Source organism: Lepisosteus oculatus, chromosome 3 (assembly GCF_040954835.1).
Source record: "Lepisosteus oculatus isolate fLepOcu1 chromosome 3, fLepOcu1.hap2, whole genome shotgun sequence".
Classification (NCBI taxonomy): domain Eukaryota; kingdom Metazoa; phylum Chordata; class Actinopteri; order Semionotiformes; family Lepisosteidae; genus Lepisosteus; species Lepisosteus oculatus.
Window position 1 is genome coordinate 52,443,509 of NC_090698.1, and position 26,564 is coordinate 52,470,072.

The 26,564-nt window shown below is 35.8% G+C and overlaps 1 protein-coding gene across 1 annotated transcript; it reads right to left on the minus strand.

Annotated features, from left to right (window-relative positions):
- Window positions 1-1,648: 1,648 nt before the first annotated feature.
- Window positions 1,649-25,861, minus strand: snx2 (sorting nexin 2). Its single transcript, XM_006626849.3, has 15 exons — window positions 25,693-25,861; window positions 22,288-22,405; window positions 18,792-18,955; window positions 16,989-17,055; window positions 16,786-16,829; window positions 13,389-13,530; window positions 12,823-12,901; window positions 10,418-10,493; window positions 8,753-8,866; window positions 8,404-8,497; window positions 7,508-7,713; window positions 6,501-6,644; window positions 3,977-4,057; window positions 3,770-3,841; window positions 1,649-2,179 (listed from the first exon to the last, which is right to left on the minus strand). Exons 1-15 carry the CDS (start codon window positions 25,798-25,800, stop codon window positions 2,129-2,131), a joined length of 1,560 nt encoding a protein of 519 aa, XP_006626912.1. The 5' UTR covers window positions 25,801-25,861; the 3' UTR covers window positions 1,649-2,128.
- Window positions 25,862-26,564: the final 703 nt, after the last annotated feature.

Genomic DNA, 26,564 nt, shown 5'->3' on the forward strand with positions numbered 1-26,564 from the left:
GCAAAACATTTAATGCAGGTAATAAAAGCGTAATCTACAGTATAGATGCAAAAAATAGAAAAGGTTATAGTTGATAAAAATAGAGTTTATATGGGTACTCTAGATGAGAAAGTGAAGCATTTTATAGCTGGCGCAAGGATAGCACTGCTCACTCTTGGGTCCGGGGTTCAATTTTGGATTAGTGCACTTTCTAGTGGAGAATTGTTAGAGTTCTGTGCCCTGATTTGAGCCATGCTGCTCTGGGTGTGGTTTGTGTTGGATGGAAATGTGACTAATAAGTTAAACAAGTTGATTTATACCTAATAATTAAAATAACACTCCAAATTATAAATTTAAAAGTAAGAATGTTGTTTGCTATTGTTAAATTTGTGTTCATTCTGAACCATGTTCATCCTAGGTTCTGCTACTTAATGATTCTATTTTTACTTTCTGTATTAGAAGGAAGCGCAGCTTAAAAGTTTAGTTTTTTCTCCCCAATTTCACAGTCAGAACACTGTGAAATTTCCAGTCATGATAAGTAGAAAGTATCCATGCAGAAACAGAGGAAACAAGACAATTGTTTGAAAAATACTATTTGAATTCCCCATTAACATAAGCAGTGTGCCTGATTTTCAACATGCACCAAATTGGGCTTTAAAAAGCAAACATATCTTTTGAGGGGGCTGAGTGTCAGGACAGGAAAGAATCTAGCAGGTCTATTTCTGTGTAGACACCAAGCTGTGTTTGCTTTGTGAAATCAAATATTTCAGTTTAGCAAAGACATTTTTGCTGTAACACTCTGGCTATCTTTCAGCAGTTAATCGCTTAAGGAACAACAGATGTAAAACATAAGGACTGCTTAGTGCAAACTGTACTCCACGAATTTCACTTGAACTCCAGCAAACTTTTAATCACACTGATACTTTGAGTGATTTATCTCAAGAGACCTGTTAAAAAAATGAGTCAGGGAAGTGTTTTTTGAAATAAAAGTTGTAGACACCCTTAAAAAACTCCACTTTTGACTGTCAAGTTTCTGTACCAAATGCCAATTTATCCTATCCTATCTGACCGCTTCCTGTATTACGACTTCCACTGAACATTAGTTTTGTTCTATTGTTTTTGCTGGTTAAACATATCTAAAATACACTTTTCTTGGTATTAAAAATTAAAGGAAACTGAAAGAAACCTGTGAATGTGATGTCATCCACAACCAAATTCTGCACAAGAAGTGAACACTCAGAAGAACACAACTAGGTGAGATTTTCTAAGCATGGTACCTATAGAGGAACTAATTATACCTTTATTTTCCCAATTAAATCATTTGAGAACATTCTGATTACAAACTGGAGGCCTATTTATACAGTGGGGCATTTACTGGAGCAATCCAAGCGAACTTCCTTCAAAGGAACAGCTGCTTGCCACCTGGGATTTGAACCCACAACCTTTCAGTCCAGAGATCTAACACTACTCCACAATGTTGCCTTATACACTGGTCCTCCTTCTCTAAACAGCAATGTTCTCTGAACATTAAAAAAAATATCAGCAGTATTTTGGGCATTTTTGTGTGATTTTATTTTAACTAGGCATCCTGCAAAGCTCAGAATATTTAAGTTAACTGAGTGAATACAAAACAACAGTTTTACTGCACACAAAATCACACCACAATGTCTCATGGGGTACATTCCTTTATTATCACTATAATAATCAAAAAAGGTATGATTTCTGTACAGGAATGTAAAGTTAAATGAAAGAAGATTTTTTTTCCATTGATTTTGACAAAGATTTAAGAACACAAATGTTCATTTAAACTGAAATGTTCAAGGTTTTGGGCTCACACAGTGCACTTTTAGTGCATTGAAAACAATAAAAATAATAAAAAATAAGACAAAGCAGTAGTGTTTAATTAAACAAAGTACTGCAGAATATCATGCCACAGTCCTTTTAAATTTTGGATTGTAACACGACATGCAGTTTCTTCATAAAACAGCACAGGATAAAAAGGAGCCACAAGTTTGAAATTTTAAAATATTCAGTGGTTTATTGGGTGGTAATTCAGATTCCTTTTCCGTGCAATTTTTCTTTAGTGTGGAATTGCGATGTAAACATGAGAAGTGTCAACAGCATCTTCTAAAATGGAATCCTCCTTCGTTCAGGCTATCGCTTTGGCTTCTGGCAGGAATGCCTCCCAGTATTTTATCAGCTGTGGAAAGAAGCACACCAATGTTTAATAAAGTGAGAAGAGGTATATCCCTGCCAAAAATCTTGCAACATGTTCCAATAGTCTTCAAAAGCCTACCTGTCTCTCAGATTTATATGCTGCATATAGACAAAAACATATACATAGTTTTTTTCAAACATATACATGTTTTTTTATGAATCCCCCTCTGAACTCTGAATTCAACGTTTCTTGGATTTGTAGTGGTTAATGCTGAGTGATTCTGATTTTTATCCAATATACAATATTCTCTTTTGGTGTTTTCAGTTTTTTTTTTTATTTTACTTTTTTTCTCTGCTTAACTCTTCTGTCTTTTTAACATATTTATGAAAAATACTTTATTACCAAAGGGTCTTCCTATTATAGCCATCTCCATAGGAAATTGTGGCACTGCCAATGTACTGAATACAAATACATTTATAGAATAGAATTAAATAGCAAGGATGCACTCCCATATTTCAAAGAGGGTTTGTTGAAGGAGCTTATTGACTCTAGATGGCTGGATATAAATGTACTGCAAGTGCAATTAACCTAATCACTACTACAGCACTAATTTGTCTCAATAAAACAGAACACCACATTTAAAAAAGGCTAGGATGATTTTAAAGGTTCTTCACAGGTTGTACATAATAGTAAGGCAATCATAATAGAACAAAAACAGCATCTGGAAAGTAACATTTCTGACTAATCCCTAAGGACTGACATTTGTTTCATGTTACACTTTCAGGTAACTTTATCATTTTAATAAAGTGTTATGATTTTTTTCTCTCCCACATTCTTTATTTATCCACATTCAGGCTTTTTTATATGAAGGAGTGCCGTTCTTCTCAGGTGACATCACCTTTAGGATGAGGCTCACAGCATTTTTCCAATTCCCACTTTCATCTCCAATGAACACCTCTTTCACTCATGCTTAACTGAGTATTTTAAAATTCAAAGATGGTTTATTTCTAGGGGGAGATGGGAGGTGGGCATTAAAAAATTCTCACGCAGCACCCTCCCAGTTACACACCTAGTGACAGTGCTCCCTGATTTGAGCAAAGCTGAATGTACTTTTTAGGAAATGTATTTTTTTTTCCATTCAACAATGCACTTCAGGACATGACAAATCCTGGGGTACCAATTGTAATTCTTGGGTCTTTAAACCCTGATAATTTTTATTCCATGTAAATTCTCATTTAAAGAAACTCTTCATTGCCCAGAAATACCACTATTTTGAGCTCTCTGGTGGTTTTCAGCTACTAAAAATCTCCCAACATGTGCATACATGAAACCCTTCAAAAGGGTTTGTGTTTAAGCAACCTATTGGTTCATGTCCATATGTCCAAGTATGTAACTTAGAAGTTCCAAGTAAATTAAAACTCAGCTATAGTCATAATACATTATCAAAACTGGGTATCCTTGTAATAGGACACACAAATGACAACTGTTATTAATAATAATGGCGAAATAGATTTGTTATATATCCTTGGGGTTTCAAACCAAGCACTCTGTTATAAATGAATAACAGTTGTGATGGAGAAAAAGTGCTTATATAAAAGACTATAAAAATATTTATGAAAAAAGCACAGGTACCTGTTGTTGTGTCTGCACTAAGGACTCCAAGTACTTAATGATAACGGCTTTGAAGTCCGTCACTCGTTCTTTCTGTAGGCAGAAAAAAAAGGTCACATTAAAGTTTTAGAAAACAAGAATGTCAGCTTATTTTGTGTTGGATGGAAACAAAATTTAACATAAGGAGTTCAGACTGCCTTGAGAAGATACTTTGTAATCTGTACATGCCTCAAATCTTCCTACTTCTTTGCGGATGGTTTTGGAGATTTGTTCAAAGTCTCTCTCTCCTTGCTGGACTTTAACCTCCCACTGAAGAGACACAAAATGGAGAGAATGAGATAAGAGTTTAATGTCAAGAAGTAATATTATGGCATGTTTTAGTCTGTTCATCAATTTAGCTAAAAAGTTCCTTGGATGGGACATTTTGTTTAGGTACAGGTCTTTATAAAATAACAGCAGCTTTAAAATAAAGAAATTTTGAGTGACACAACTAGTCTGGAATAAATAAAAATACTACTATTTCTAATTCAAAAGTATTCTACAAAAACAGTATTAGCTAAACAGAAAATTAAAATGTAGGTGATTGGATGATATTTTCTGACCTTTTCTACAAAACCATGAATCCATTTGTAAGAAGTTAATGAACAAGAAAATCAGTTACACTTCTTCAGTTTCTATGTAGTTCCTTAGATACACTTTCTTCAATGTTTAATAATGCACATTATTCAATTAAATCTTAAAGAACAAACTCCCTTGACATAAAAGACAAAACAGAGAAAATGTCTAAACAGCCAAAGAGACAGTTTTTTACTGCTCTATGAAACATTATTTTTTTTAATTCTCTTTAAAAGATAAAAGTAGCTGCAATTATTAAGCACAAAATAACTATTAGCTAATGCTTTGCAATTGGCAATCTAACACAACAATTAGAAATTAAAAGAAAGAACATTCTTGAGCCACCCTTAATCTTGGACAGAACAGACATCAGATATAACAGTACATTTATTTGCAGAACTTTTATATCCTTAATTTGCAGAAAAGGCTTTAATTGTAATGTTTTGTACAGTACATTCCAGATGTTTTTAGGCCAGCCAGGCTAAACCAGGTAACAAATCACTAGTGATTTTAGACAGATGTTAGCCAGTATACATTGTGTACTTCATTTTTTGCTACAGAATTTAAAGGTCACAATCCCTGTAGGAAACTGTCACGTAGGAAAGGGATGACTATAATGAGTTCCCACATTTTGTAAACGGAAATTGTTATTCAGATTCCTAGGTGAAGGCAGAAGGAAAAGCTGACTTTGCAGATGAGCTAGTCAGTTTTCAGATAGTGACAAGTCATTGATTAATGCATTATACAACAGAAACGTTGTGGCAGGATGTTCATGTCTTATGGGGTGTCTGGAAGCAGAGAAAAGTAAATAAAATGAGGTGTGATGAAAAGATGACACAAAACAAAACAACGAGTAATTTACACAAGGTATACTTGTCAATTTTATAGGAATAGGCAACACTGATCTTCAAGATCAGCAGGTTTTAGAGGAACTTTTTAATTAAGAGATAAGGCTACCGGGATAGCACAACTGATTTGATTTCTTATCCCCTTAATTGAGATTGAATCAAAACCAGAAACAAACGCTGCAATTGAGGACCAGGGTTGCCTACCCTTGGTATAAATTATGCAGTTTCAGATTTTCTCATTTCTCTGAAAGTGCATCATGTACACTAAACAGAAGCAAAATACTTATTACTAATGATTTATGAGGTAAAAGAAAACCAAACCCAGGTTTGTCCTACCTCTTCAATTTCCTTTGTGAAGCATGGCAGAGAAAATGCATAAATTATGGCAAGGCTGAAAATGTATTATGCTGAAAAGTAATTCAAATATGAGATATTCTTTAAACTGACCTTGCCTTAACAACCTTGAAATCAAAGAGAACATATTAAGTGCTGAAATATACGAGAGATTTCTAAAGAGCCAATGAATCAACGTGTACTCCGTTACGTGAATTCTATACAGATGTGGGCAGTGGTATGAAGCAGGGCTTTGGTTCTGGCCTCTCAACCACATGGATTTCAGGAGAGATAATGTATCCTTTGAGCAAGGTACTGTACATAACTAAAATGACTGAGGTAAATGCTTTGCTGTAAAAAAGGGATCTCTTTAGTTCATCATTGTAAGTGAAATTCTGTTCTCAATTGGCTTATCTGAGTACACAAATGACTGCAAACATGTAATAGCTTAAAATGAGGTAAGAAGAAAGTATTTTATGTCAGTCAAAAAATCTGACATAGCTTTATGAATTATTAACAGAGTATTGTTAAATATTCACTAAGCTATTGACTTTTTTGTATCCAATAAATAAGTGTCTAGAACTATGGAATCTAATAAAGTGGTTTATAATGTTCAAGTAAAAACTGAGGTATATTTACCTTTGAAAGGATAATGTTTTAATGATTGCTCTACACAGAGAAAACAAAAAGTGAATTATTAAGAGCTTTTTGTAGATTTCTTGTATAGGAAGGGATGGCTCAAATTCTGAGGACATTCTGAGGGTGGCATCACACAAAATGAGAAGGGGAAGAGATGCGCTGAGCTCTGTGATATTCAGTGTACTACAAGGGGCTGTCACTCATCAGTGATGTCAAAATAACTGGACGTTCCTCTGAGCCCCATTCCCCTTTCAGGGGCAGTGCTGAACGATGTACTCCAGAGGTGAGGTAGTTTATAAAACAATTCTCAGGTTTACCTCCTTGATTTCATCCTTGGCCTGCTGCAGTTTGTCTGGTTTATTGGCATACTGGAGCTTGGCCTCTGCCTCGCGTTTTTTCTGTAGCATAACCTGGGCATCCTGCCACTTCGACCAAGTCTTCATCCGCTGATCAAAAACACCCTGCAGAGAAGTGACATAACTGAAAATCAGGTCTTTCTTCAATGGTACGATTTGGTTTTGGTTTCATTAAATGTATGCGTTGTAATTTACAGTTTGTAATTCACAATCCACATTCACAGTCAACAGCAACAATGACTAACTTAGTACCACCACACATTTAGGTAAATCTGTGGATTTAAAATACCCTTTTAGGAACCCAGAATATCAGTGGATAAGAAGCTTTCAGGTAGGATAAGAACATGTAACCTATGAAGAAACTTAATCTTTTAGAAATAATCATCCTTCTCTGCCATACTAACAAATGAACTAACTTCTCTAGTCATTTAAATGGTTAAGTACAATATTAAATGCAAATTAAAAGATTCACAAAGAATATGTTTTCAATTAAACAATAAACAGCATTTAATTATACATTAATCCTCATTTTAAAATGTCATCAGCTTAGTGTAAAAAAACATTTCAGAACAATTTAAATGGAAAAAGCACAGAGATGACTACATAAAAAGTCACACTAACAAAATTATTACTACAAAGATTAATTTGTAACCCTTTGTGTGTAACTAGTAGAAATTAGGTTCTTTGGGGACTTGCCAATCCTATTTACATGGAGATCTCTGAACCAGCAGATATTTTGTTTTTTCTTACACTGTTAAGTAAAGTACCAGTGTATCATTAAAAAACATAATGCTTAATCTATAAAAAAACAAATCAGGTAGACGCAGCCTTTCCCGGTGGTACAAAATCTTTATTTTAAAGTTACCCATCACACTAAGTTTTAAAGAAACTGTTACAAATTAGAGGACAAATCTCTATATTGTGTGATTTCAGAACACTGTGATGAGAGTGATGAGACAAAGTGTTACCTTTACAGCAGTTATGAGGCGAACATAGTCACTGAGCAGCTCTGAGAACAGGTAGAAATCTGCATAGGCCTGTTCTTGATGCAGCTGATCGATCTTCTCCTCCACTTCGGCCAGCTGGGACAGTGCCCGAGACAGGGCTGTGTGGTCCTCAGAGTTCCCCAGCATGGCTGCACTCTTAGCAAAGGCAGCTGTGTTTACCGAGAGCTCTGAAAGGGAAACACCATGTCAACATCTCACAGCTAGGCTGCCCTTGATCTAGAAAGCGCATGTTGGCACCAGGTGCTCAGAGACACATGGGTGTTTTCAACGGTAGGAGGGAGAGACAATGTTTTTTTAACAAATCAATTTTAAACAAATCTCTCTGATGCAAACAAAAGAGAAAATAAAGCATTTTTTGCAAAACCAGTTTTATGTAAAGTTAAGCTTTACATTTTAAGTTCATCTCAACATCAGCTATCAGCAACCTACTCATTTTCTAAATATGTTTCTTAAAGAAAATGAAACCACAAAACACAAGAAATATAATTTTTTTAAAAAACTGAAGCGCAAATGCTTTCTTAAAACTAAAGGCTTTAAACGTTTAAACCTGGCAGTACAGCACGTATAGATAATACCATCACCAGTTGATGGAAACACCCTGAAACTGCTTTAACTGAGCTGAGCGATACTGTCACCTTGAGTACATCCCTTCAATTCCTTAATTTGACTTCTTTTAAACTCTGTTCTTCCTACAACATTATTTTTCCCATAACAAAGTCTGTCCAAAGCAATTCCATTGTTTTGTTGAAAAATAATGTGTTGTTTTACTAAGCTATTGTACAAATCCCAAAATTATTTCTTAAAAAAACTATGACTATCTCTGACTGTGTTCACTGAACTATTAAATGAACACCAACCTTTCCTGTGACACACCAAGGCCTCCACACTTGTATGCAGTTTCCTCAATTGTTGGTCCAGATTCTCAAACTGCTGCTGCTTTTCTTCAAACCACTACCAAATGAAAAATGGACTTCATTTACTAAGTGCAAACCAATACAAATGGGGTTTTCCACCAGCAAACTATGTTTCTCATTTTAGGAAAAATCAACAAATTAACGATGTATACAGTTGAAGCCTATTTAATGTAGCCAGGTCATCCAACCACATGGCAAATTACTATCCCTTCTGTACAGGCACAGTCCTACAATGCAATTGGAGAGGCTCATTAATTCATCTCATTATTCAAGTCCAAAAATCAGCCCTTACCGCATCCGATTCATTCATCTTGATTGTCATTTTGTTGACAGCGTCGGCAGCTTTGTTTACCATCCTCAATATTCCTGCCCCACTCAGCGCCTGGGTGCTAACTGCTCTCGGCAGCTGGAATCAAATGACAAATAAGGGCAAACAAACCGGTTAACAGGCTAGAGGTTTGATTGGATGCCACAGGGAAAAAGGTGTTAGAACGGGATGTGGGGTTTTCTCCACTCTCATACATTTCAATACTGTAGGATCTAATTTTGTACATTTACTTCTCAAACTCTCAGAGGAACAACAAACAAAAAAGCTTTCAATTCCTGACTTTTTTCTTCTACCCCTACGGACCACTTTCATTAGAAATGGATGAACACAGCTGTTTGTCAAAAACAATTTGCAGTGTGTAACTCACTGGTCACTTAAGGCGTGAACTGTAAGGCGAGCTGTAACAACAAGTGTCAAAATCCAAAGTCCAATTTAGCTTACAGATGGGTAAAGGAATGAGTATCTGAAAGTCAGCTATATTTTCACAATATTACAGAAATTAGTTTCTCCTTACAGCAGCCTTTGAGCAATGAACCAAACTTATTAAAAGTTTCTTCATTTAAAGTGTTTTCTTCAAGTAAATATTAGCTCCAGTTTCATGTGTACATTTGACTTGCCTTTGCTTTGTAAATGTTGCATACTGTCCTTGGCATTTCAAAGCTCAAGAATATGTGTCCTACACATGTGAGCACTAACTACAACAGATACAGTATCTTTTAGACAGGAAAACATAATGGACAGAACAAAAGCAAACAAAAGAAACAATGCAGCTCATAACCGGAACAATCCTAACAAAATAACAATACAGGAATTAATGTTGAGGGACCACATTTTCAAATGTGAAATGTGAACTCACAGGAGTGCTGATACGTAAGAAAAATGATTGCAACAGTTCATTCAGCCAAGCCAGAGACTCAAAGAACTCAAAGAGCTTATCCCCACCTCCCTCCAAACACTTTCGTAACATTCAATTCAAGAGTTCAACTTCAACAGAAATCATCACATTCCATTATTGTGATTAAATATGTTCTTGCTTCTTAACCTTCTTACTCAACCGACATTAAACCTTTTTTGCTGAACTAATCAACTAAGATTGCAAGCTTCAAGACTGTATTGACTCTCACAACCATGGAGGGTCTCCTCATAACTGACCTGTTTAGACAAAGATTGTGTACCTCATATTACAATCCTCCACTTCACATATACTGGCTGCATCCTAATCCATCACATTTTCGCTTTTTAAAATACCATAATTTTTACTTCCTAGATATTCACCATCTAAGCCACCACAGAGCTCTTGCTTCCATTTTCTGGTAAAGTTTACCAAATGTTTTTACCTAATTGATAACATGCATGGGAGTGAATTGTTAATTAATTGAGAAGGTAATGTCTTCATGCCCTGGAATTATGCATGTTTTCATCACAAAATTAAATTAAAATTAAAAAGACCCAAGTTGTAAAATACAGATTTAGCATCAAGGAAAGGTAAGAGCAAATTAATTTTTAATTCAAGACTACCTTTGTTGACCTTTTCTAATTCGTTAGACACCTGAGCTCCTGTCAATTCAATAGCATTGCTGTTACTGAACACTACCGCTGTATTACAACATCACCACAAAGTTAACACACCTCTGAGCTTTCCAAAAACTGCAGTACATCTGGGTCCTGTAGCAAAGTGGGATGCTTTACTGTCCTTACCAAATACCTGTGAAGAAACAAAGAACAGTGCCTTAAGTACCCTAAAATAATGCGGTAATACTGTATAAATTCATTTAGTCCAGGACAAAATGCACAGCACTGATATTTGCGAGTATCACATTTGAGATTTTGCCTATTCGTGCAAACGTATTTGTGATCCTATATTTCATCGGCATACAAAGAGTTAACATGTTTGTGTAGAAGTGCATACCCTAATTTCCCTATATGGTGTTACTGTAAGTCCCACATGTGTACTAATCAGAATTAGTACAGACTACAATGTACCTAGCCCTTATAAATAACAAAATTTTACTGTGCATAAAAATATGAAAAACAGAACACTAATTTACCTTATGATCTGTCTTAACCCAACACATTTGTTTAGAATTGTTTATAAATTCTTGACATTTCTTCTTAAACAAATTGTTAGGTTTCACAAACACAAATACAGCCAGAGAAACAACTGGGTGATGGTCTATAACAATAAGAACACCTGTCCATTCAAAAATTGATGATAAGGTTCGCAAGATTTGAAGTTATTCATAAATGTCATAAAAAGCTACAGAGACAAGAAAACACAAAACACAAAAGAGTTTAAAGGATACACACTGTACAGTATTTTAAAATACAGGAACAATGGAGTATGACAAAGAAGACAAAAATACTTCCTCTTAAAATAAATCAAAATAACCAATCTTTCCCTTAAAAAATAAAGTAATTTTAACACATGACACGGTTCTATTGTAATTCCTTGAAAAGCAACACAATCCGCCTCTGTTCGTTTTCTCTGTGGAAATGTTGGGATGTTACTCACAGAGAAAGGGCCCACTCCTGTATTCAACACCAGACACCGAGTAACCTAAAACAAACCACCTGCTCAAACTAAATGGCAACTTTTTTTTTCTTTATTCCTCTTTTTATTTTTTAAATCAGGAGCCAGTTCTTCACAGCTGAAGACTATAACTTGACATCCATGGCCCCAGAGTTAACACTGACCTTCAAGTCAATCAATGTGATTATAAAAAGGGCAGAGAAATGTCAAACTCTCACTTAACTTTAATTTTTTATTCAATGCATCAGAATGCACAAAACAAAGAATACTATAGTGGATCACAAGCAGACAAAATACCAGCCTTGTCACAAATACCTGTCAGAAGGGTGAACTGGATACAGCCTGCTATAAAAACTGCTGCTGTGCTAAAGTGCTGTCAAATCTGAGACCCTAGAGTTCAGTAATAATCATTCTTCTAATATTTTGTTGCTTAACCTTTGTACAATAAAAGACCAGAACAAGAGTGCTCTTTATACTGGAGTGCTTTTACATAAATTTGTTCCGAATAGTGTATTATACATCCTCCCACCAGAAACCAACGTGCTCGGAATTGGCAATGAATATGTTTAACCCTGCCACCAGATACACAGTGTTCTAGGGAATAATCCAGCCACAGTGGAACACCATTATTAGGTTAGTATTGAGAACAGCTTCAGTGTTTAATTCAGAGCAACTAGCAGACAAACCAAGTGCAGGAAGTATATCATTAATATGATGTTTATTTTTTACCTTCATGTTTTTCTCACTGCTGACGATACAAACCTTCAAGGGCAAATAATTATTTTCTTACTTGCCATAATGATCCTCTGATCTATAGGCCAACTAACAATCCTTACAATATATGGCTGTGATCGGTGTCTTTCAAAATGAAAAATTAATCAAACTCATTAAATGAATGCTCTGATTTTTAATTGGTCAACTGGCGGTTTTACAAATGGTAACAGGGTATTGCACTGAACAAGGTCAAGAACTAGACTAGAACAAGACTTTTAAAAGGAACAATGAGTTATGGTAAAACAAAATTTCTACATATATTTTTAGCCTAAATTATAACAAAGAAAGTAAAATATTACTTTTTTCCCTGTCCTCTATGTTTCAGATATTTTGGCTGTATTAGTGTTGATATTATTTTGTACCTTTAGGGATAATAATAATTATTAACCTTAGGATTAATAATAAGAACATAATATGTACTTTAAGGATGCTGTTTATGTAAGGATTATTATACTTTCAAACTACAAGACACTGCTTTCAGTATCTTGGAATTCTGCACTGATTTTATATGTTCTATTTTGGAACAGGAAATAGAAAATAATGATCATAATGCAGACATTTCATATCTAATAAAAACCAGGAAGATATTGACCTAGATAGTTCATTAATAATTACAAGACAATGGTAAAAGTGTTCTTGCTTTCTTATAAGTTTTTTGTATTTTTGGCTGCTGAAGAAGAGATGGTTGAGTAAGTGCAGAGCAGAGTTCAGGAGTTGGCATTTATAGTACCTTTCTAGTGCTGATCTTCGTTTCTCTACAAATTCTGCAGATGATGAGTCTTCTTTGCCAACTTTGACCTTTGTCATGCCTGTAAATCATTAGCAAAACATAACTTTAAACAGTTGCAAAGAATGTGCAAAACTGTAAAGACAAACACTCAACGAGAAAAAAAGGGCAGTGACAGCATTGCTTAAGTGTTTTAGACTGTAAATGTATTATCTGACAGGTTTTAAATGTGTCAATATATAGATCAAGAGGAATGGAAACAAAAAGCAAGGACTAACTGAATCATTCAAACAATCTTTGCATTTCATAAACATTACCATGAGCAAGAACACAGCTTCATTACAAAAAGATGGGGAGGAAATAGTTAACACTTTAGAATAAGTGCATGTATTTCTAATGGAATTTTGTAGGAAGTAAAACAATTTCTTATGGACTTCATATGAAATGTACTTTAAGTCAAGGTGTACTTAAGTCATGGGCGATTCATATGTCATCACCCGCTTCCATGAATTAAACATGAACAGCCACTCAGTGCAAAATATTACCAGTTAATAGATTTTTTCTCTTACCCACAATGCTTTTTTCTGGTGCTGGAGGAACTATATATCCTATATGCATGTACTTTGTGGCTAGCTTACTATGCAGGCCCAAGAAGTCACTAAACCTTCTCTTCACTGAAAATTCATTCCTGTTGAAAATTGATAGGGAAGTCTGGATGGGAAAGAGCATAAACAAAAATCTCAACACTCTAATAACATTTTTATGAGTAAACAGAAGTACAATTACACATGTATACACACTGATAATAATACCTCTCCAAAACACGTTGGTGTTGAAATAAGTATAATTTTTTTAAATGGGCTCCATGCAAATGGAGACAAAGATTTATGACAAAAATATCCTAAGCTTAATTACAAAGGCATGGGTCTGAAAATGTAAAGATGATTTAATATTTGCAATGATCTTCAAATACTGAACCATCTTCAGTGAAATGTCTATTCACCAAAACGTCAAATTATATCTAAATACATTTAAAAAAGCCTACTATTTTCTAGGAATATACTGAGCATCAAAAGAAATCCATTAAGTTATTATCAGGAAAATTACAATACCTTCTGTAGCAAGAATATTTTATTTAAATGACAAGACTTACGCAAAATCATTATACTGAGCATTTGTCATCAAAAGGGTCTAGTATTATGCCACAGATCATACTGCAAATGCTGTCTTGTAGGATTCTGTCCCTTTCCTCTCTTAAAGTGAAACTGCAATGCTATTTTTATATTTTGGGCTTGGAAAGAATCAGCACTGATGAGTGCATTTCAAACCACAATGAAAGTAAAATGTACATGGTCCTATTATATTGTAAACAAGCTTGTGAATACATCACTGTTAATCCAATAGAAATATTGCTCTCAACTTCTCGCCAACAAATACTCCTTTTTAATTCTGCAAGCAAATCACGCCGGAACAACTCTGTGGTGAAACATCAGGTGCACAACCTATACTTAAGCGCTTGTACATCACATTTGTATCTAGTGAGCAGGAAGGGCAAAATTCAGGATTTTGTGTTTAATTCAGAATTTGACAAATTTAGTGATGCCGTCAATTAATTATTATTTTTTAAGAGCTTTAATAACTAGTCTGAGAAATTGTGACTGCTGTTCCCCTTTAAAAGCCTGGTCAAGCATAGAGTTCCTGTTCACTGGTCATTAAGTCTAAATGCTACACATCATCCCAGTTCAACCTACAAATGTTCAACAAGGCTCAGGCTTAGAAGGTCGAGCATCCAAGGCATAACTGACACGTTCTGAACTTGTGAGAAACTTTTTGTTACACCAGTAGCATGAGGATGTGCATTTTAGAGTGAGAGGTCAGGTTGCCAACATTTCTGTGTTATGACCTGGCAATTTTGAGGCTGTGCAACTGGCAGTGTGACAACAATCACGAAGATGGAAAGTGATGATATGTCAATCTTGGCAAACCCGTGGTCTATCCCTGATGGCCTATGTTTGGTTGCAATGTTTTAAGAGATTAGAAAGTGCTGGTCCTGAATACCCCTGTTGGCAATTTATAGTACAGTAACTTAGCCAAGCCTCTTACAAACTGATTGCTGATTGAAGGCTCTGATCTCTTGATAAGCAGGGCATATTGGTTCTGTTCCATTTTACTTTCTTGCTTTCGACCAGACTTGACACCCAACAGGTTAAATCACTTCTTTACCTGGGCCAAAATCTGCTCCATCACAAGTGAGGCAATGTAGTGTTTATGCAGAACTTACTGGAATGTGTCACGGTCAGTCATAAACGGTCAATTAATCAAACTGACTCTGTATGTATATAACAATAAGCATGCATAAGCAAATAAATAAAATGTGTTTAATGCTTAGTACATAATAAACTGAAACGTAGTGTTACTAAGTGTTTACACAAGTCCATTAGGCAACTTTTAAATCAGTTAGCTTGAACATTAAATATCAGAGCACATAACCTTTACATGTTTGAAGACATCAGAACAATGAAAATATCTCTGTATGTGCTCTTTACACAACAAGTTACTTTATTTCATGTTAATTTTATTAATGAAAAACAGATCTAATTAAGAACTGAAAAATTTCCTGAATCAGAACTTTGTTCAATTCCAGAAATTTGTGAAATTACTGAATCAGAACTTTGTAATTTGTTAAGTTCACTGAAATGTAACATGTAAATGTAAATGTTAAATCCTACCCTTATGCTACAATCTTACAACTGTACAGATGCTAGACAGAGGAGGAGTTGGATTTAATATGAGAATATGAAGGATGAGAACAACTAGAACTTTATCTAAATACAAAGTTTTTCTTCTGGCACACACCCAAACAGTGCATCACACAGTCTACACCATCCCCGCTGACAAGCTTGGTGATGGGAGCACTGTTATGTGGCTAGTTCTTATAAGCAGGGACTGGGAAGGTTGTCAAGATTAAGAAAAAAATAGATGAGGGAAAGTACAGGCAAACGTAGGAGAAAACTTACTTCAGTCTGCTAAAGGCCTAAAACTGGGATGAACATTCACCTTTCGGCTTGACCCAAGTCCTTGGCCAAAGCTAAACTAGTGGCTTAATAAGAAGAAAATGAATATCTTTGAATGGCCCAGTCAAAGTCTTTTCTTCCATCAATCCACCCATTTCATATCCACTTAATCCCATACAGGGTTGCAAGGGAGCCAAAGCCTATCCTGGGAAGCAACAGGTGCAAAGCAGGATAAACCCCTGGCCAGGAAGCCAGTCCATCACAAGGCACACACAGACACAAACACGCACACACTCGCACCAGGACCAAGAAGGCAATTAATGTAGCAGTACGTTTTTGGACTCTGGGAGAAAATCCAAGTAAACGCAAAATGCAGGAGAACATACAAACTCCATGCATATAGCGCCAAGTTCCAGAATTGAACCCAGGGCTCCAGCACTGCAAGGCAGCAACACTAACCATTGTGCCACCATTCTTACTAGTAAAGATAAAAAAAAATCTCTGGCAAGACATGAAAATTTCTGTCTATCCCCAACTGACTTGAAAGAGCCTGAGCAAGAGATGATGAAAATTGCACCAAGCCAGTGTCCAAACTTGGCAGTGCTACAATTGATGCTTCCACCAAGTTTTCACTCAGGTGAGAGTATAATTCAAGATATTTTCATTTTCTTGTGTTTCTTTGCATTTTCTGCTGCCATTTGATGTCTTTCATACACACAATACTCTAGTTTGAGCATCTGGGTTTGAATTACAAATATTTGCTTTAAAAATGTGGATACATAATAATGTAATTCAACAAAATGGGACAGCATTGGAAGGGCTTGAATACTTTTACAATGTAGTGCAAGGCTACTTGTTAACACTAACCACTTCTGAATGTATCATACAATTACAAACATTAATGTTAGCCTGTTAATTTCACAAATGGCAAAAACAAGGAGCCTATTCTTACCTTTGTTGTTACTTTGTAAGCCATATAAGCATTCATTCCATCCCCTTAAAATGAAAAAAAACAAGCTTAAGTACTGTCACAGAGTCACTGTGAAAAAATCACAAAGTATTTCGCAACCAAATTAAGTTTATGAGTACGTTATTATACGGTTTTCTTTTAAAATCAGGTATTTATAAAATGGGCATAAAAATAACGTAACTCACCAACTTTTTCTGGATCAGACACAGAAATCCTTACATCAAATGAGTCACCATTTGTTTCTTCTTCTATCTATTACGGGAGAAATACATTTTAATTGGTTTTTGTAGTAATAAATGTATTTCCAGAAGATCGTTCCAGGAAAATAAAAAGATAATATTTAAATGACTGCTTACTGACATACTACTTGAACACATTTAATATTTCATTCACATTACCCAAACCACATAGTATTTACAGGTCTAAAGAAATAAAGGTCATGTAAATGATTAAACAAACACTGTTATACTATAAACCACTTTTAAGGACAAGCAAAATTAAGTTTCTATGCTAAAGGATCATCTGAAACAAATGAAACGTCCGACGAATTGGGTGACTATGACTTTTTTTCTGGATTTTGGGAAAAATCCAAGTCACTGTGTCCGTCCATAGGCAATAATATAACAACTAGAGGTTAATTTCACCCTAATTTGTAACAAGAAAGAAAAAACTGTTTCAGGTTTCGAGCCTTTTCCAGTTTCTACACATCAAAAAGTACTTTTTCCTCCTTCTTATTTTTTATTCACTCTAACCATATTCAATAATGGTCTCTGGCTGTCCTGCTTCATGTCCTGAAAAGACATTAATGTGTATAGGAAAGTAAGTTAAATTCTTGACTACTGTGCCTGCCTGTGCAATGAATATAACAGCTACAAAGCATGGAATAAATGTATTACTTGTTTCTTTATATATTTGTTATACTTGCTGTGCTGCAGTATTTCCCTACTTAATCTACCAAACAACTTGCAGAAGCCCCGTCATCATATTCAATGAAAGACCCTGATACACCCAGAATCATGCAGACAACAGTGCCAACTAATGTGAAAAAACACATGATATTTTGACCACAATTTCCTGGCACTTGATGATCTCCCCCTGACTTAGGGGTGTAGGGATGCAAGAAGTTACAGCACAGTTCAGTGAAAGGTTGAAAAGAGTTATCTTTTTATGAAAGTAAAGACATTTTGAGATTAACATTTAGGTCCATCATACTGGCTACCATACATAGTACAATAGTATATCTGACAAAGCTTATCCTCACCTTCCAGTTTCTCTGAAATTACAGAGACTATATTTCTATGACAATTTTCCAAACAACATATGTCAACAGAGCTTAACCAATTTAGAAAGCACACGGTGAATTTCCCCCTTATATTTTATGCCAACGTGAACATTATCACAAACATTGGGATGTGTTGTTTTTTTTTTTGTTTGCTGGCATCCCACCCAGGGGAGAAGCACTGTTCTCCTTAATATATAACCACCCGATTTGGAGTTTTCAATTATTTTAAGACTTAACCGACCAGCAACAACTTGCACCCCTCAGGAGAGAATGAGACATATGAGGATGCCCATCTCACATGCCCACCTGCAGTGCCATTCAATATTTGACACTTTGCAAGCTCCACAGCTCTTGAAAGGAGAGTTAGCACCCATGCGAAGAGCAGCATGTCATTGAAACAGCTTGCAGGTGCCCAGGAAGTTGCCATTTCCCAGAAAGCCCAGAGAGCCCTGACTATTCCCAAATCTATCCAGGCAGAACTCTGCAAATCCTGGACTGCCACCTCTGTCCCAGCCACAACCAACTCAGCCCAGGTTCTAATTAGTGACATCTGAATACCAACCTTACCATCTGAAAGGAATTTAGGTTGTGTTTACACCAGCAAAGGTTTCCAGAATATGTCTACTTGCCATCTTGTTCTACAATATCTGTGCAGATTTACAGCAGGGCTCAGCCACAGGAAGCTAAACTGAATGAAGAAATTTACCTCCTCTTTGGATCTCTCAAACATGGCAGGAATAGAGATTGTTTTTGGTTCTACTCGGGGCGTAACAAGAGCAGTAGGAGTCACTGGGGTGATGGCGGGAGATTGCTCGTCAGAGAGGATAGCTTCCCTTTCTGGACTGTCAAGAGACACTTCCTCCGTAGCCTCTGAGAGCAGAGAAGAAAACAAAGTGCTGTCAAGTACACAGTAACAGAAATAAAAGTTTACTGCACCAACGAAAAGGGTTAATAAAATACATGGAAAGAGAATTTAAGAAGAACCAAGCCTGGCAGAAGGGAGAGGGAAGTTAATAAAAGGGATGCAGCAATTTAGAGAGTAAGAAGAGAGACTTCACCTTAGCAGACATATTTGGATGATAAATATTAAACCTATTTCAAAACAAAATGGAACAAAGTCCATTTAGAATTTAACTGCACCTGGAGTTTTTTTAAAATATGTCATTATTTATTTAAAATATGGAATAAGTTCCCTAAGGTAAGATACCACATGTTCTTGTCATAAAACAACACACAGAAAAGAATAGATCAAACACACTCACAAAATTCATGATGGTATGAGTGGAGCCATAATATAAATCAAACTTATTTGAAGTCACGTGCTACCGTACAGTTAATTAATGTTCAACTGCGTAAACTATGAACTAACAAATAAGCCTTAAAAAGTATACTTTGAGTTTGGTGGCGGGAAATGGTGAAAACGTTAAAAGCCACACAGCAAATTCAAACTAGACATAAATTTTGCAAGTGCTGTGAGGTCTGACATCACGCGTCAGGGAACTGCACACACAAACTTAGTCACTGAACTGCACAAGCTGGGAATGACCATTATTAAAGCACAAGGAAAGAGTAGGCTTTTGAAATAAGAAAATGTCATGAAATTGAAATAGTTTTCCTCCCACTGCAGAGAGACAATGCATGTAATTCTTTATTCCTTTTCAATTGCTAGGTCATTACTTTTTAATCAGAACTGAAGCTGCTGAAATGAAATCCAGAAAAGACTAAATATTGCCAATGTCCTTCTATTATTAAAGTCGTCTCAGAGAAGTTGATCGGTGCTGTTTTTCAGAAATGAGACTGTATTTCTACTCACCAGAGAGAATATATCGAGGCAAAAACGAATGTCGACTAAAGTCACAATAATACAGTCCCACTGCTTGCAAATATATTTCTAGAGCTGTGACATTGATTTTATAGAGCTGCATAGATAAATGGGTCTCATTTCAGAACAGCATGTCTCATTATTTATTCATTTGTTTGACACCCATTTACAAAGATTGTCAAAGGAGGAAGGGTAGTGCTGTCTTTCCCTGACATCGCGTTGCCAAACACGTGTGCTCCACGCTGGCACCTGAAATCACAGTCAAGACTTGACAGCTCAGGGTAGCCTCTAAAAGCCAAAGCAACGTCAATCAGTGCCAACGTAACTAAAAAAAAAGCACAAAAAGAAATGTGGCAGCTGCTGAGACTCTCATTTTCTCAAACGCCTCAAGTGAGTTACCGCTCTGTTATGTGACTTTACATTGCTATTCCCATTTTTTGTCTACATTGTAGTTCAAAATGTAGAATTTAATCAAGGGATTTTTTGGGATTCTCATTTACAGTTGTGTACAGCTTTGTTACCAAAAAGTGGACACTACTGGGGTCACTATAAATTGCTATGTCGTATCTACAAAAACTACAGAAATACATGTGTGCAGGGGTACTGACAAGCCCAGTTGCCACCAATTTCCCTAGGTTATCATTTAAAACACTATGGTTGGAGTGCAATAGCTGATGAGGTCATGGGCCAAGTAAACAATGAGGGGTCAAACCAAGCCTTACATCCTGTTTTCATACAGAGAAAAGTTCAGTTTAAGTATAATTTCAGAGACAGATGACTTTAAACTTATTTGAGTTGAAGAAGTAGAATGATATCACAAAAAATATGGTCTGGAGATGGCCAATTAGTCAACTAGCTAGCAGTAATATAATAAGAACAAAGTATTATTTTCAGTCATTTAAGTGACATCACTGAACGTGACATTTGGTTTTAGTTCCCATAGTAGGTGGAATGTAGTCTAAAATAATGAAGTTGTGTTATACAGCAACAGGCAAAAGAACAAGTTCTGCTTCAACGACAGTACCAGTACCAGCGAAATTACCAGCTGCATTAAAAATGCTTTGCAAGAGAAACATACATGTCAAAAGCTGTGGAGATTCAGCTTTAGACTTCAACTTAAGAAATAAAATTATCTTTCAAACTTCAAGTTCACATTCAAAATTTGCAAAGTTACATTACCCTGTTTTATTTCAAATGCCAGCTGTCTGAAAATAAAGCACTAGTTCACTCAGTAAAGAGTATAATCAGTGAATGCTTCAACAGATAAGTGTAAGATTACGAAACAGAAGTGTTGTACTTTCACATGTTGAAAAAAAAATGGTTGAATTGAAATAAACTGTCACTGATGTGAAGATAAAGGACAAGTGATTTTATTCTGCATTCAGCTTATGGCACCATTGCCTGACAGTGTGTAAAATTGTTTAAGATGAACACAAACATACATATTTTAAGATATCATACTGGAGCTACTACATTCTATTTAAATGACATAGTCTGCCTAATTTATATTTAAAATTAATATAATAAGGAATATTTTTGTTAATTACAAGTGTTCCACCATTATCTTTACTAGTAAAAAATGAATTACTCTTCTTATTAGCACACATCTATACTCGTGTTTTCTTCCATTTTCTGTTTTTTCCATTGTCTCCACATGTACAGTATCAGCTAACAAGATTAATATGAAGTTAAATTTCCCAGAAAACTAAAACACATGAAAAACATATTCCCTTAAAATACAATAAACAGAAATATTCCCACATTTCCTAATTACATTAGAACAGGTTAGGAAGGCAATTACAGTTTGGATTAATAACAGCCATGAGTAAAAAGTTAAAACCCCTCAGTGGCAGCTAATCTTGCTCATAACTGTCCAAAACCACAGAATCAGAGACATTACCTTTACTAAAGTCACTGACTTTCATATAATGATTAATTTTTTCAATCAGCAAAGCTGATTAGTTTTGCCAGCATCTCAGTGGAAGACTGGCAAATCATTCTTCAGAGTTCACATTAGATAAAGCATATTTTTGCCATTTATAATCTACCATACAAAATAAAACATCCAAGATGAGGGTTAAAATAAGCTTGATAAAATTGTAGGCCCTACACTTTTAAAGTAAAGTTTTAAAGGCTCTCACATTGTCAAACTTTGCGAGCTTTGAAATTGAGAGCCCTTTCTAGAAACTTCAATAGGACCATTCATTTTAAAGTGGAACAAAGTTAACATGGTCAGCTTCTACCAACCACATTTTATAAAACTGCATCTGAATTATCTACAACAATATGAACCCTAGGTTGTCTCAATTACAGAGATGGCCAAAGAGAAATGGTTGTAATGTTGTATCAGATCTGTGGATAAAGAAAGCAGATTAATTACCAGCAAAAAGGTCCTCTCGATCATCATCTAATAAGATCTCGGTGGGTTTAGGGCCATTAGAGTTTACACTGATGTCTTCAGTAGGAAGGCTAGCTGGTTCTGGAGACGAAGGGCTGGACTGAAAATACAAAAAAAAAGCAACAAATCACAATGCTTTGCTTCAGAAACCTTTCATGAATATTACTTGAATAAGCAGAATTGAGCAACTGGTATGTTTATTAAAAGTTTAATAAGAACTCTATATTGTTCCACCAGAAAAAAAAAACAATCCCAGTGTTCAGAGAACACAGAAAGGAAGCGAGGCCAAGTTTCAGCTGTTTCCATCTCCTGCTCTCTTGAGGATGACAATGGAGACAGGAAATGGTTCAGTCACTGGCCCATGCTGCTAAATTGTAATATAAGCGTCTCACAACAGCCTGTGATATTGATCTCTCAAGGATCCACAAAGTAGCAAATTTGCTTTTTGCGTTTTATCATAGTGTCTTTAATAATAATAACGCAAAGCAAAAATAAGAACTCAAAAGACCTTTCCTGAGTGAGACGTTCTCAGACTACCAATTTGTTCTATTTTAAACTGTAACTTTATAATTAAAAATAAGAATCTCACACATTTACAGCATAAAAGGTTCTTAATGTTGTTTTGGAATACAAAAAGTATGCTACATCTGTAAATAAAGAATATTCGTTTTTTCAATATCATTGAATATATCTTTATCTGATATACATGTACTCAATGATTAACAAGAGAAGATGTTTTGAAAGGTTGCAATACCTCCTCACTTAGTACCTTTCCAATTTCAGCATTGATTAAATAAATTGGCGAGGTTTGGGACAGTGGAAGGTCATCCTCATACTCACATTTTCAGGAAGATTTTGTAAGAATAAGTTCAAAACTCCACCCAAACCTAATCAACATGCTCCAGCCTCCCACAACAAGTCATTGGATAAAAAGTACCACAATTCTGAAATTCAGTTAGCTGTAAAAGAAAGGCATCTTTGGAAAAAGTATAATTTCTTTAGTGGAAGTAAAATTAAACAGCCACAAAAAAACTGTATGCAGTCATGGTTTATACTGTCGACTCCAAAGGGCTCTGGAATCATATCTGAAGTGGAATGCTGTGTGCTCAGCTGAAATGCTTGGTAAAATAAAGAAATGATCACTAAATGTGAACAGCAGAGGGTCTACTACTTCAGCCATAGCTTTTGGGGCAGAGTGGCGGCTCTGGCTAAGGATCTGCGTCTGTGGCTGGGAGGTTGCTGGTTCAAATCCCGCAGCCGGCAGAGGAATCCTACTCCGTTGGGCTCCTGAGCAAGGCCCTTAACCCCAACTGCTCCAGGGGCGCCGTACAATGGCAGACCCTGCGCTCTGACCCCAGGCTCTCTCCCTATCTGTGTGTCTCATGGAGAGCAAGCTGGGGTATGTGAAAAGATAATTCCTAATGCAAGAAATTGTAAAGGGTTAATAAAGTAATGTTATATATATTATAACAGTACAGCACATGAAGAACACATACCATCCCCCTCTGTGAGATGTTGTGTGCCATAAACATTTTTCTGATTAGGTAATCAGATGGAAACCACTACAAACAACATCCTTGAGAAGGTTTGTTTACATTATGATGAAATGGTAATAGAAGGGTAATGTCAGGTTAAACATAGTCTTCTGTTCATTTTTTCCATCTCAGTGTAATAAAATGTCTAAACAAAGATTTGTACTATTGTTTTATTTAATTTGATGAGAATGAATCATCATTTTTTAGAAAACAGGACAGGCTTCAGCAAGAACAGTTCTATTAGCACAAGATCAGCTTTGCTCACTGCATCAAAACAGATTTTTTATTAGATATTATTTTATTAGATTTACTAATACTTGAACAGTGGGAATTAAAATTTGTAGAATTTTCTCTTCAATTGTTCATATAACAGCTACCTATTGAGTAAAATCAAAGGTCACTTTGGTTAATCTGTGCTGCTACCCAGCTATTTCAGTAGTTAACCAGTCAAGAGTCTGCAAAAAAACAAAGTACCAGTAAACATAGCAAGCATTATAAACTGCTCACAAGACAGACACATGACTTTTTTAACAGGAAAAGTGAAGATAAAAAGTAGAAAGCTGGCAATCATTGTTTCCTGGCTTCAGAGAGAAGAGCTGTAAATAATACAGTAAAAAGCCAACCATCTCTTACTATAATTTAGTAAAAGCTGAGACTGCAATTTGTAAGGGAAGTTTCAATCTTTAAAACATCTGGAAGAACCTCCCCCCTGCTTCACCACCAAACATACCGTACCACATCCTCTCTGTGTCTCTCTTACACATACGAGTCTGAAACTCATACTTTACCGTGAATTCAAGATAAACAGCTCTGTAAGCAGTGCCTCTACAACATACTCAATTTAGACCATGTTTAGTGTTAATGACAAGCTGCTTTACAAATTGTAGGCACCTGAGTTGAAATAACTATGGGAACACATGCTACATGTTTTCTAATGTTTCTTACATTTGATTTTTGTCTACAATTCACTATGATGCTGCTTGCATTCTTCTTGTACTCCAATGAGCAAGGTCTCTTCTAACATGAAAGGGTACATACATTTTGATTCTCCCTCATATATATGAAAACACATTAAGACTTCAAAACAATGTCATGTGCTGCGTTACATAAGACATTTTAAACTTAAGTACTGTGAAGTACTATTACATGTCTGCATTTAATATGCCTAGACGTCTGCTGTTCATGAAGTATAACATAATGCTTTCCTTTCAGTATTTCATTCGTTACTTATAAACAATGTGAATCATTAAAATACATCAATTATAAGTAATTAAATACTGTACAAAAAGGAAAGAAGCAGTCAGGAGGAAGAAGTAAGAATTTGTTATAATCATAACAGTAGGCTGATTTAACCTTACATCAGTATGATATAAAGGTAACAATGTACTTGACATGTATCTCGCGAGATACAATAAAAAACAAAGTTTAGTGCACAAGGACGTAATTTAGTATCACTGGATATTCGAAATAGAATACTGTTTTTTTCCACATTACTTTAAGAATCGTTTATTTATTCATCTGTAAGAGGGAGTAATAGACTGGCACATCCCCTATTTTCGTCTCACACATGCGTACTTACTCTGTAGCCTTTAACAAATCTTTAGTATACTGGTACGTGTTGGTAACGGGGTTTTTTTGTATACAGCTTTTTTTTAATTAAATTGATTCGCGAATCACTATCACTGGGATGTATCGATGTCAAAAAACAACGAAAGAGTTGTCCCTTCAAGGGAAATTCAAGTTACTGTAGTTGACACTTCCCAAGAAACATCGCCTGCGAGTCTTTATAGATCATTATAGAACACGCTTGTTATTGTTTAGTTCCAAATCCGTATGTGCTCAGCGGCCTCACCTCCAGAGTTGAGGCGGTGCTGACAAAGAGGTCCTCCCCGTCTTCCACTTCCCTGAAGTCGGTCTGCTCTGCATCTCCCAACGGTGGAGGTTCCCTCTCGGCCGCCATCTTCTTCTGGCAATAATAAATGTACCAAAAACAATCGAGAGAAACGGTGAGAGTCAGAGGGATCCGGAATTGTCATGTGATTCGCAGGAACAGCTTGGTCTTGTGACTCGCTGGAACAGATGACCGACCGGCATAACTCCGGCAACAATAACAAAATAAGGGAACTAGGCACACCTTTTGGTTTAGATGAGATTGTTTCTGGCAGGTTTGAAAGTTTAAAAAAGCACACTGACTTAAAGCTCACCTTTATCCCGGTTTTTGTCATTCTGCTTTGTTATAGTTATAGTTTGTAACCAGGATTTGTGTAAGATGTTACATGTGTTATTCGAAAATCTTCGTGAGCTGATCTTTTAAAAACAATGTTTTCGGTGAGTTCAGTTATTGGCAGAAAATTACACTATGCACTTTAGACTTTATCTCCTTTGTTTACATCATAAATATGATTATGATGATATATTATTGTCATTACAATGATAAAACAAGCACATAAGAACAGAACATGTTTCCGTTTGTTTGCTAGTACCTATTGATCCAAGGCCTTTTTCCAGTGCTTTCTTGAAAAAAGTCAGCAGATCAATTCCGAGATTATGTTCTATGCTCCTACAATCCTTTGGGAAAAGAAGCTCCACCTCAGTTTTGAATGTATCGGTTTTCAAAAGTACAGTACGTTGGGTTAGCTTTGGCAATGCATTTGAGTATTTTGAATTATTGTTTCTGGGCCCTCATCGTCTTTTCTGTTCAAGACTAAGATGGTTCAGTTGTTT